General features: G+C 38.4%; 1 protein-coding gene across 2 annotated transcripts in view; it reads left to right on the top strand.

Moving 5' to 3' along the window:
• Window positions 1-12,602, top strand: part of LOC126184229 (calcium-independent protein kinase C) — a 221,155-nt gene extending 208,553 nt beyond the window's left edge. For both annotated transcript variants that reach the window (XM_049926602.1, XM_049926609.1), the window contains exon 14: window positions 9,106-12,602. In XM_049926602.1, the coding sequence (XP_049782559.1) occupies window positions 9,106-9,273 (168 nt within the window). In that variant the 3' untranslated portion in view covers window positions 9,274-12,602. The remainder of the gene's footprint in view (window positions 1-9,105) is intronic.
• The last annotated feature ends 644 nt before the right edge of the window (window positions 12,603-13,246 follow it).

The following is a 13,246-nucleotide window of genomic DNA, read 5'->3' as shown; positions in this document are numbered from 1 at the left end:
GGTCTCCTTCAATTCAAAAATATTTACATTCTACAAGAACTTCCCTACAACATCAATATTCACTATTCTGTTACTCAATGTAAATATTGTTCTTTCCAGCTACAGTTAAAAACACTGTAGTGCCTGCATAGTAATATACAGCATCTTCATAGATAGTTTTTTAGTTCTGGGTTACAATGCGAGATAAATCAGTAATGAGATGCATATGCATGTGTATCATATTTTGGGAAAATGTGTGCATCACAAAAAATATTTATAGCTTAGGAAAGAGAGGAGGGAGGGGCATTCTGGGGGAGGGGGGGCAGAGGTTACAAGGCAACTACAAACCTCTCTCCTTGAGAAAATAACTGAAAGACAGAACATTTCATGGATATTGACTAGTAGTAATTGTACCCAGAGCCATTAGTTGTTTAAGTTCAAAACTTTTTTGTCATTCAATACAAAACTGACATAGTTGCCCCCCCTCCCGGCCAAACTAAACTAAGACCCTGGATGCACTGTGCATTGTGAATAGTGTTTTATTCATCTCATGACATACATTTGCAATCCATTTGGTTTGCCTACAGGAGACATGTCAAACATTTATAAAACAATTACAATGATTTTTACATTAATAAATAATAGCACTATAATAAATAACAACACTATAAGGATAACACATTGTACCCAGCTCAAATTTCCAGTTTGTCCCGCATGAATTCATCCACTGAGTAATAACACTTCAGTGTCAGTACCTCATATAGCTTTCTTTTAAGTGAACCTAAATTCATCTGCATCAACTTGTTCCCTTTTAATTTATTACAAATTTTCATTCCCACGTATTGAGGTCCCTGGGCATACAGTCTGAGGCGGTGGGTGGGGAGCATAAAATTTTCTTTGTTTTTGGTATCATGTGAATGGACAAAATGGTTATCAGAATGATCTGTAATTTCAGTATGTGAAATTTTTTCAGAGTGTTACTCAGTTCTAATTTGGATAATAAAAGGGACTTGTTCAAAATGAATTGCAACTTCCACTTAATGAACACTTGACTGAAGAAAATATACTGCCACTTGGGCAACACTTCCTTAAGCATTGTATAGAATGATGTGCACTATTTTGCTGATTCAGTTTTCAATGGGCTTTCAGAAGACCTGAAAAACTGATGTGATAAACTACAGACTTTCAAATCTAAAATGGAAAGCTTCCCTTGTGGCATGCACTGTTTATTATGTAAATAAGTTTTCTGGAGCAGCTTCGAAACTTTTGCTGTAGTGTGTTGTGCATTTGTATACACTACTACTGATATTTTATTTTAGTTTTTTGAAGTTGGTATTGTCTTTTTGTGATTATGTTATGACTCATTCCATTTCTGAGTAGCTTTGGCTCACACAGTCACAGGGACCAGGGAAAAAAATAAAAATAGTAAATAAAATAGATTGAAGATAATTTTTTTGCCTTTTTGTGTGCAGTTAAGGTACTGAAGGTGCCCTCAAAAAATGCATAAGCCACCTCTAATTAATCTTAGAAATGCTATTAAAACATAAACACTCACTATGCAGAAGAAGTGTTGAACAATAGAAAGGCACAAAACAAAGAAATGAACATTGTAGTTAATATCCCAAATTTGATTTTTCTTCAAAGTGAAAACATGCTGTGGAAAAATAAGAGCTTCATTCTGCTGACTTTGGCATATTTGTGACAATGTAGTGTGAAAATTCAATGCCAACTTCCCTTTAGTTGCCTGTGTACTGTTTAAAATTACCTGTATATAATTATTAGTTGCAGCTTTTTCCACACTGTTGGAATTTTACCTGTGATTTTCTCTTAACATATTAATGATCACCAATAACAGATATGAGGGCTCAGTTGAGACATAATGCACAGAAACTCAGTCACAAGACATTTAAGTAACTTCAGAGGGTGCAACTTTGAACTACTCCAATGCCTGAGGAGAATGCTTGCATACTGAAAGACTGATTCAATTTTTGATGCATCCAGGATTCATCACCAGTTGCTATTCCTCCCAGAAAGTCATGGTCAGCAGCTGTGCCATCTTCTAAGTGGTTGTGCGAATGCCACCATCCCCTGGCAATTGAGGCCATCTGTCAGGTTTTTCATCACCTGATTAAGTATTGCCTTTTGTTAAATGGAACTGACCATGCACAGTGTGACAAATTATACACTTCTGGCCATTAAAACTGCTTCACCAAGAAGAAATGCAGATGATAAACGGGTATTCATTGGACACATATATTATACTAGAACTGACATGTGATTACATTTTCATGCAATTTGGGTGCATAGATCCTGAGAAACCAGTACCCAGAACAACCACCTCTGGCCATAATAATGGCCTTGGTATGCCTGGGCATTGAGTCAAACAGAGCTTGGATGGTGTGTACAGGTACAGCTACCCACGCAGCTTCAACACAATACCACAGTTCACCAAGAGTAGTGACTGGTGTATTGTGACGAGCCAGTTGCTTGGCCACCATTGACCAGACATTTTCAGTTGGTGAGAGATCTGGAGAATGTGCTGGCCAGGGCAGCAGTCGAGCATTTTCTGTATCCAGAAAGGCCCGTACAGGACCTGCAACATGCAGTCGTGCATTATCCTGTTGAAATGTAGGGTTTCACAGGGATCGAATGAAGGGTAGAGCCATGGGTCATAACACATCTGAAATGTAACATCCACTGTTCAAAGTGCCGTCAATGCGAACAAGAGGTGACAGAGACGTGTAACCAATGGCACCCCATACCATCATGCCGGGTGACACGCCAGTATGGCGATGACAAATACACACTTCCAATGTGCGTTCACCATGATGTCGCCAAATATGGATACGACCATCATGATGCTGTAAACAGAACCTGGATTCATCCAAAAAAATGACGTTTTGCCATTTGTGCACCAGGTTCATCGTTGAGTACACCATCGCAGGTGCTCCAGTCTGTGATGCAGCGTCAAGGGTAACCACAGCCATGGTCTCCAAGCTGATAGTCAATGCTGCTGCAAACATTGTCAAACTGTTTGTGCAGATGGTTGTTGTCTTGCAAACATCCCCATCTGTTGACTCAGGGATCGAGACGTGGCTGCACGATCCGTTACAGCCATGCGGATAAGATGCCTGTCATCTCGACTGCTAGTGATACGAGGCCGTTAGAATCCAGCACGGCGTTCCGTATTACCCTCCTGAACCCACCGATTCCATATTCTGCTAACAGTCATTGGATCTCGACCAACACGAGCAGAAATGTCGCAATACAATAAACCGCAATCGTGATAGGCTACAATCCGACTTCTATCAAAGTCGAAAACGTGATGGTATGCATTTCTCCTCCTTACACGAGGCATCACAACAATGTTTCACCAGGCAACACAGGTCAACTGCTGTTTGTGTATGAGAAATCGGTTGGAAACTTTCCTCATGTCAGCATGTTGTAGGTGTCGCCACCGGTGCCAACCTTCTGTGAATGCTCTGAAAAGCTAATCATTTGCATATCACAGCATCTTCTTCCTGTCTTTTAAATTTTGCGTCTGTAGCATGTCATCTTCATGGTGTAGCAATTTTAATGGCCAGTAGTGTAGTATACTGTGTATCAAATGACCTTCAGAAGACAAGATCATTAATATGCATATAAAAGCACAGAAAACTATCCTAGCTTTCAGAGTTAATGGTCCATGGCTTGTAAAAGAAATAGGGATAGGCTGGGAGGGGTTAGAAATGGAGAATAGCTCACTCAGACACCAGAATGAGATGTGTCCAAGTGTTGTGAGGACAAATGAAGACTCATCCTCACAACAGGTGGGTCCATCTAATCCTGGGATCTTTCTAATCTTCCCCAACCTCTTCCCTAGTCCTGCTCAAGTAAGTTCCAAAGGCTGTGACTGTTTCTTGTACTTATATACATATATACTGGCTGTACTCGCTGATGGCTCATGCATAATTTTACTAGTATGTTACAATATTACAAAAATAAACAGATTGTGTTTCACTATGTCATCATGATATGCGTGAGTTAGTATTAATGTGATTTTAGCTTTACCTAGTGCACTAATATTAAATATGTTGTTTACATGTTTGTGATTTCTGCTACGTATTTTTATTAATTATTTACTTTTATTCTAGATATTTCACACTCCCTATACCCATAGCATCACTGTTCCTGAATAACAAACATGGAAAGCAAAAAAAATTGCATTGTGAATATCACACCTGCACGTCGAACTCTTTTCACACACTTTCATAGTAAATGTCCTCACATGCTCACTTTTTTTTTTAACACCTTTTGTCTTACAAAGGCAGTAATTGTAACTGAATTGATATGCAGGGTGTTCATTTTAACTGAAGACAATGAAATATCTCAAAAACTACACATTGGATCAAAAAAGTTATGATTCCAATTTGTTTATCTCACAGGGGGACATCCAATGATACCACACTCAACCTCCACCCTACCCCGTGCATGGGTTGTGGGGAGTAACTTTGAAATCCTCAATGGGAACACCCATTTTTTATTGCAGATCACAATTCTATGACAAAATCTACATACATTTTATCTGAAGCATTTTCTTCATTTCACCAAAGAAGGTGATGTACTCAAAGGAACAGAAGTGGATACACAATCTTAATTTATGACATGCTACTCAAAGGTCCTTGAAAATCCAATAGCACATGGGACTCACCCCCATGCTACATAGGTAGGACAGGCCAGTATTTCATAACTTCTAATTGGAAATCCTATTCGCAATGCTGTATTGTTCCAATGTATTGAACATGGGACTTCTCAATGCACCACTGTGGCTGAGGCTAAAGGTGAACACTATTCTATTTTTAGAGTAAGTGTTCAAACATATTAGCGCCAGCTTCAGTACACTTAGTGATCTGCTTTTCAAATGACTGTACACAGGACACATGTATATTTGCAGTAATGTCAGCATAGGCATTTCTGATGTTGTTAACCATGTCCTCACTTCTGGTGGGTACTTGTTGGTACACCTTATCTTTTAAATATCCCCATAGAAAGAATACCAGTGATGTCAAATCCAGCGACCTAGTGGGCCAATAAATAGGGCCACCTCTGCTGATTGACCCAACAATGTAAACACAGTCTATAACCTCCCAAGCTTCATTGCATAAGGCACTGGGCAACCATCATGCTGAAACCACATATGTTGTTGAATGTCCAGGCAGCATCCTGCAGTAGCACTGGTATTTCCTGTTCCAAAAACATTTGATATTTGCATCCATTTGACGTGCCATCGATAAAATACAGACCAATGAGTTTGTTCCCCATGATGCCACACCATACATTAACCAACCAAGGGTGTTTATGGTCAACTTGCCTTAACCTTTGGGGATTGTCTACACTCCACTAATGCATATTATGCCGGTTAACACAACCATGGTTTGTGAATGTAGACTCATCAGAAAATAGTACCTCAGTAAAGAATGTGGGGGTCATAAATCAGCACCTTGAACTTCTTGATGCTCTGATACGTGGTAAGGATGATACACTGGTGTCCAAAATTAAGGGAATAAATGGAAATTTTGCAAGGTAGTGTTTATTTTGCCACAAAACATTATAAACAAGTGTTAGTAAAGTAGAAACAATGTAAAGAATAAAGAATATGAACGGCTGCAACATCTGTAACAGCAGACAAAAATGTTCTTCATTTTTCTCAACTTAACAAATTTGTACACACATTTTGACAACAGGCTAATGTGTTCAGTAAGAAGTGTGACCACCTCTGGTACCAGTACAGGCCTATAACAATGGTACATGCTGTGGATGAAATCATCAATCTTATGTCAAGCCAATAATGCCCATTCTTCCTGCAGAGCTGCTCGCAAGTCTTGTAAAGCGGTTGGTGGATGCTGATGAAATACAGCCCATCTCCCTAGTGCATCCCATATGTGATCTATGGGATTCAAATTGGGAGAGCAAGCGGCCATGCCAAGTGTCCGTAAATTTCATACCCAAGAAAACATCAGCCACCTGTGCTGTACATTCCACATTCCCTCCAGATGCGAATCTGCTGTGAATCACTCTCCAGACCAAACTGGGACTTATCTGTGAAAAGAACATTGGCCCTCAGTTTGACCCTCCTGGTGGCATGCTGACAACTCCACTCTAGACGTTCCCATCTGTGAGGGCGTGTCAGAGGTACACGTACAGCAGATCTCCTACGATAAAGGCCACTCTGTCAAAGCCTTCTGTACATTGTTTGCCTTGATACAACATGTCCTGTGGATGCTGCGAGGTCAGATGCCAGTTGCCGTTCAATACTAAGGTGGCACTGCTGTGCCATTACAGCCTCTCTTCCTGATGCAGCATGTGGTCAGTCCTACCCTAGTCTTCGGGACGCAGTTTTGCATTTTGGTCTCTATAAACTGTTATCACATCCAAGAAGCAACAGAATGATTCACATTAAGCCATCAGGCCACATCGGATTGCAACTGGCTGCTTCCATTTTTCCTATGGCCCTCCACCACAGACTGTCTGGTAGGTGTCACCTCTATGCCATACTGCACCATCTCTAGCGGTGTACACAGCAAACACTAAATGGCTTGATAGGTGCCCTTCTGTCATCGTTGGTGTGGTTGTCTGTTGACCGGAATGCCATATTGCATGCAAAACACGATAGTACGGACATCTGTTGACAGTTTGTATGACTATATCATGAAGTAGAAATAGGATTGGTAAATAGCGGTTTGTTGCTTTAATTTTGGACACCAATGTACTTATGACAATGTCTTATTGTGACAGTACTACCTACAGACATACTGGAATCGTGGTGTAATTACCAAGCATTTATCCATGGGTTGTAGTGCACTGCCACTGGTATAGCTATTTCATTAGCTTATCCTGTAACACATTTGCTTCATTTCCTTTTGCCGGTCTGTATGCTGCCATCAGACATAAAGGCATTCACAACCTTGTAAAATAACAAACAAAAGCAAGCTTTCTCGAGAAAATGCTCAGCATACAAGGCAACAGCAGCCTCAACATTCCTCCTACATTCTCCATAAATCAGGATCCTTTCAGTTTTTTCTTCTGTGGCTGCAGTGTTTATTGTCCACTTGCACGTCTCTTCTCTAAATGATATGTAGGTGTGCAGACAGTAAACACTGTGCAACTATTACAATGCTTAGAGCCACTATCTGTTCTGTGTGTGCATGATACATGAGCTCCAGTCACAGTGTACTGCCTGTTATGACACGTAGTAGTTGGCTACATGATTATTTGAGTAGTCCACTGTTCAATATGTTGTAGGAATATAATGTCGCTAATGGGGTTTCCAATTAGAAGTTATGAAATACTGGCCTGTCCTACCCTCACAGCATGGAAGTGGGGTCCCACATTCCATTGAATATTCAAGGGCCATTGAGTAGAATGTCGTAAATTACGATTGTGCATTCATTTCTGTTCCTCCAATTACAGCACCATCTGTGGCAAAATCAAGAAATTGCTTTAGACAAAACATATGTAGCTTTTGCCATAGAATCATAATCTGTAACAAAAAATGGGGGTTCTCATTGAAGATTTCTAAGTTGACTCTGCTATAGGATGGGGTCACAGGTCGGGTATGGTGTTGTTGGATGTCCCCCCCCCCCCCCCCCCCAAAAAAAAAAAAAACAAATCAGTTGGAATTATATTTGATCTGATGAGTAATTTATTTAGATTCTTCAATGTCTTCAGTTAAAATGAACAGAACTGTTTAAATATATTTAAATTTTATAATTATCAGTTTAACACTGTTAGATATAGAATAAAATAAAATATTTAAAAAAATATGGTAGCAGGAGGATAGAACCTGAGCTGACAAATTATATCGATGCATTTGACCACCATGCCACAGCAAAGATGTGTCAAATATTGCATGAAAATGCCTTATACTTGTAAATTTTTTGAGAGTGTTGTAGCTTTTCCTGTGGCCCTCTCAGAAAAAATATTCTAGGCACTTGAAAGGGGCATCTGCGTCCTTCTACTCATATAGTTTGAGAAAAATCGGCGAGCCCTGTCCCACACTCTCCCCTTGTTAGTTTTAAATTTGGAGTAGGTGTACCTAGTTCTTTAACTCATACTTTCTCTTCCAAAGATCTACTGAAAGAGGGCCTCGTTAGCAGATCATCTGCAGAATTGGCCATGTTGCTTGCCCAATACTTTACACATGCTTTCAAAGAAAAATACTGACCTGGTGCTGTGAGAAATCTAGCTCCCTTAGTGCCAGCGGGGATGACATCATATCAAAAGATGCACAGTCAAAAACATAAAGCTGCGTCCCTTCTCTGAGTTGATCATTCAGCACTTGACACCGGTTTCTAGTTTTCACAGAGAGAGCACTATAAAACATATTTTCGTTGGTTTTATTTGCACATCAGTGCATATATGAGGAGAAATGGCATAATTTTAGTGCAATTTCAGGCTCACATTTAAAGAGAAATGACATAATTTTAGTGTGATGTTTACCACATAAGCACATGATAAATGGCTGCCACTGGCTGTACTACTTCTGAAAGTAAGCACTGGCTAGCCATTCCATCTTGTAATTTCAAATACTGAATATCTCTGCCAAGATTTGCATATGAATTCTGTGGTAATTCACAACCATTTGCTCAATGTCTCATATGCTCAGTGGTGTTGTCATAAATACCAAACACATTGAAAATTGGTAATCAGTTGGACTGAGATGGTTTGGGATGAAGAACATACACAACCTAAAGATTTTGCTATGGCTCATGCCACCTACCACATACAGCCTGACTCTTTCAGTGTGAATTCCACTGCATCTGAGTCCTTTTGTACATAAAAAATTAACTACATCTCATTTTCCAGAATGTGTGTGCAGACATTGTACATTTTTCCTCCTTAGTAATAAAAATTACATCACAGAAAAGTGTTGTGCATTACTTTTCAATCAACCCAAGTATATCCCCAATTGTTCCACATCCCTGGGGGTTCTACAAAATTATTGACTCTTTGGAGTATGGATAAATGAATTAATTGAATTATTGTGATTCAATTCGTGTAGTAATTCTTACCTTGTGATCTCATTTGCCATAAAATAGCAGAAATTTAATTGCAGAGTGTGATAAAATGTTTTATGTTGTATTGCAGAAAAGCAAAAAGGATGCACTCAACTTTGATGCTGAGTTCACGAAGGAGGAGCCTGTCTTAACTCCAGTAAACCCTGATGTACTACGTGCCATTAACCAAGATGAATTCCAGGGCTTCTCCTTCGTCAATCTGGACTTCAACCCTGGTCGATTCCAGGTTGCTGCCTAGATAGCCGTGTGTTTGTTTTCCAACTGAAAATGAGGCAAAATGTTTACCACAGTTCAGTTCCCATGGCAACAAGATAGCTGCCTAATGTTGTTCCTGTGGGAACTCAACATGGCTACTGCCTAAATCTAGACAATTATGTATAAATATAAAGAAATGTATACTTATTTTTTTCTGTCTCCAGAAGTTGCCTAGTTGCTGTTCCCATGGTAACAAAATGACTGCCTTTTAGGAAACTAACTTTTAGCATTGCTGCCCTGTTTCTCTCATCCTAACCTCAGCATAGTGATATCAGTGTCAGTTGTAGTTAAAGTCTTGGATTTTTGAATATTACAACATAATGATAAGAATATTCTGTAATTGTAAGTACGATAGGGGCAGTTACATGACAAATCAACAGGTCTTCTTTCCTGTTGTGCTCATTACTGCCATACGCTTTTATGTGAAAGTAAATGCAGTAACTGCTACTTTGTTGAACTTGAGAGACATTTCTGTTGATGCACCTCTGAGGATAACGTGTACTTAAAGGTGGCTGGGATGAGCATAAGGCTTATCCGTGGTCAACACTCTTTGCACTTACAGGTATAAAAATATATAGTCTACATTGTATAAATAATGAGCAAAGCTCAATTCGCTTTTCCAAAGCACGGTTCTATGCTTCCACTATTGGTGAGGCCTACTGTCACCCGAATGGTGACGCGATGTGTTAGGTGTGCACAGATTTACGGGTGTTCCTTGTTGTTTATTGTGGCAGTTTGCACAAGCATTTATTTGGAATAAAATAGATGAAAGCAAAATATTCAGTGTTATAAAGTAACATCTTACTATAAATAATACATATACTATTAATATAAATGTATAAAGAAAAATTTTTAGATGTTTGTACTAAATACATATGTATGTATGTATGTATGTATGTATGTAAACATTTTTGAAGGATACATCGTACATTTTTAAACCGGTAAAGTGATACTAGACCATAAATTGTAAGATATTTGTTGTACAGTATGACCTGATATTTATCAAATTCATGCACACTTTCACTGATATTTCCTTCATAAATCAGAGGAATGCACAAACGGTGAGACACAAAGAGGAGACAGAACACTTATTGTGGCAGCAACCACATGAAGGGATTTGTAATCCCTTACCTAGTCATAATCCATCGTAACTGGTGGTACACTTGTACAAAGTTATGGGAGTCGAATTTCCTGCAGAATACTAATCAGGTTCCTGCTGTTGAGAGCAGGTGCTTTTGGCCTACAATTCATAATAAACAATACCAACCCAAGTCCAGTTCACTGCAGAATGTCAGTATGCTAGCGCCAGACAGATATTCTGCAGTGAGACATTTTTAACTGTGAGTTATGACCAAAATTTGAAGAGAGCATATGTTTATGACAAATGCTGGGTAAATTCTTGTTAGCTTTAAAATGTATTATGCTAACTGCACTGTGCTTTCACTGTGCAAGAATGAATGTTTGTAAATTTGTGCTGGTATAAAGGAAAGGAAAGAAATCAGTAGACACTATACTGAATGGATTAGTAAGTTGTAATAAATTGGTTCATAATGTCAGCTGAGCCAATGGTCTGATTTCCACACTTTACTTCCAAAATAAAGCCCAGCTGCCAAATATGCTCCCATGGCAAGAAATTTTTGTGATGGGTGTTAGTGGCTACAGTTCTTTTGTGTCATACAGAATTGAAACTGGAAAAAGACATGGAAGAGTCAGTCAGCCAAGAGCTATTCTAATTTTTAAACCATAGCTGTTAGTCCTCGGTGTTGTAGAGTAGCTCAACAATTGCTCTCATCATTCACTGCTCAGAGCCATTCTTCCCATAGTGTCATGTGTTGAGTACCCAACTCTACACATCTACTAGCTGTTGGTGTTGTTGTGCAATTGTTGTCAATGTTGACTGCATTGTGTTGACAGCTGCTTTCCCACCAGGGAATACTTGCAAACAGGGGCTAGCAGTTCACCCAAAAGTACAGCTGAGGCTGTCATTTGACCAGCTGCTCCCCTGCATTTGCAACAACCGCCAACTATCTGTTGTTCCAGGTGGGCTGGCAGCTTCTTTCCCTGCTCGCTTTCTAACTAGTCCTTTGCTGTGCAGTCACAAAAAACTTAAAAGCTGTGTAAAAACTGACTTTTGTAGGGAAGAAACATTTTATAGTTGAAGCAAACAGTACAATAATTATGATATTTATTTATTTTTACAAAAAATAATTTTAGTTTAGAGTTACTTAAAAGTGCATTTAGTGTGTTTGGATTGTAGATAAAAAATAATGGCACTTGTTCTGTTATGTCATGGAAATTGTTCTTTCGCTTGCTCGTAAAGCTATGTCCGTTTCTTGTTGCTGGCCATTTGGGCATAGCCTCGGGCATAGGAAGAGACTGCTTATGCACCGTAGCATTTAGTCCACCACTTTTAGCTCTTTGCTGTTGTTCTCAAACAGTAGTGATAGTAGTATATTACGTGCAAGCCAAATTTTTAAACTGTCCCAGTTTTTTAAAGTAACGCTTATCTGTTGTTTTTAAGGAAAATGTAAGAGTTATAAAAAATGATATATTGTGTGTTCTGAAACTCCATTTTAAAATGTTACTTTACTATCTTGGGACTTTCATTTCTATTAATGTTGTACTTAAAAAATGTCAGATCTTCTTGACATAAACCTAATGACATTGAAGTGCAATATTTAAAGATGTAATATCTGCTAAGCCAAAGTCCTGGTCTGCAACACTTTCATTGTACTTTTTTATTACACTATGAGAATTTGTTTATGATAGTTAAGTTTTCCACAGTATTGAGCCAAAGATGAAGTTGAAGGTGTCTGTCAGTAACAATAGGCATGGGCCAAATAGCTGCTCGACTTGCAGGCTGGTTACCCAGGGTGACTGTTCACTCTGGGCAAACATCGAGCAGCTGTGTGTCCCAAACCCTATTTCTCGCCATGCTTCACTCGTCTGTGACAGTGTCATTAACTTTGTAGAATGATATTTTATCTTATATATTTATTTTATGTTTTAGATGTTTTTATATTGCCATTGTCATTGAGGACATTGCTTTGTTTGTAATGTTCATTTTATTTTTACCAAATGCATTTTTTATGTTTATTTATTTACATTTTCATCGCTGCTTGAGTACTGTAGAATTACAGACTGTGCCAAAATATTAGGAATCAAATTATTGAATCTCATCTTCTAATAGGGATCTAGCAATTGCAATGTCCTCAGTATTATTATGTACTGATCTGTTTGTATCCCAAAGTTGTGTCTTTCCTTTCGATTTATTGTTTCGCTGATTGTGTAATAAATTAATTTCAGTAATTATGAACATATTGTCTGATGAATGAAAGTTAATTAGTTATTTTGATAACAGTTCCAGTCTCTGCTAACCTTAAATGTAAGTATTGAATATCTGTGTGGACCCAGCTTTCTAAAGTTTAGCTTCGAGTGAAAATTTGTTGTGTTTCTTTCAAGTGTTCTGAACACTCGGCTTCCAGCACCTGTATCTTTGCTTCATGCAAAAGACATCTCATAACATAAAAAGTACAAACAAAAAAGAACTTTTGGATTATCCTGGGGCTTGAATTAATTACCTACATTGTCACGGCAATCAACAGTGGAAATAGGCAGATGTGAACATCAATACTACATATGTCAACACAGATAGAGTAGAATTACTTCCAAAAATTTACAAAAATAAATTTTGGATTGTTTATTCAATAGAAGCCATGTGTCTATTAGCTAAGTTTATTTTCAGATTAAATATGTTCAGATTTATTTAAAAAAGATATTGTCTAGCAAAAGATTGGTACACTTCAGCAAAAATAAACATAATCTTGGGGAACAGGTGATATGACTTACTTACACTTTGACAATTTAGTATCTAAGAACAGAAATGAACAATCAAATACACAATGTAGTTTTTCGTACTAAAATATTACTCAATGACAGTACAAGTATTTCATGAA

This window comes from Schistocerca cancellata, chromosome 1, assembly GCF_023864275.1.
Source record: "Schistocerca cancellata isolate TAMUIC-IGC-003103 chromosome 1, iqSchCanc2.1, whole genome shotgun sequence".
NCBI lineage: Eukaryota > Metazoa > Arthropoda > Insecta > Orthoptera > Acrididae > Schistocerca > Schistocerca cancellata.
This window is presented reverse-complemented; position numbering and strand designations above follow the sequence as displayed.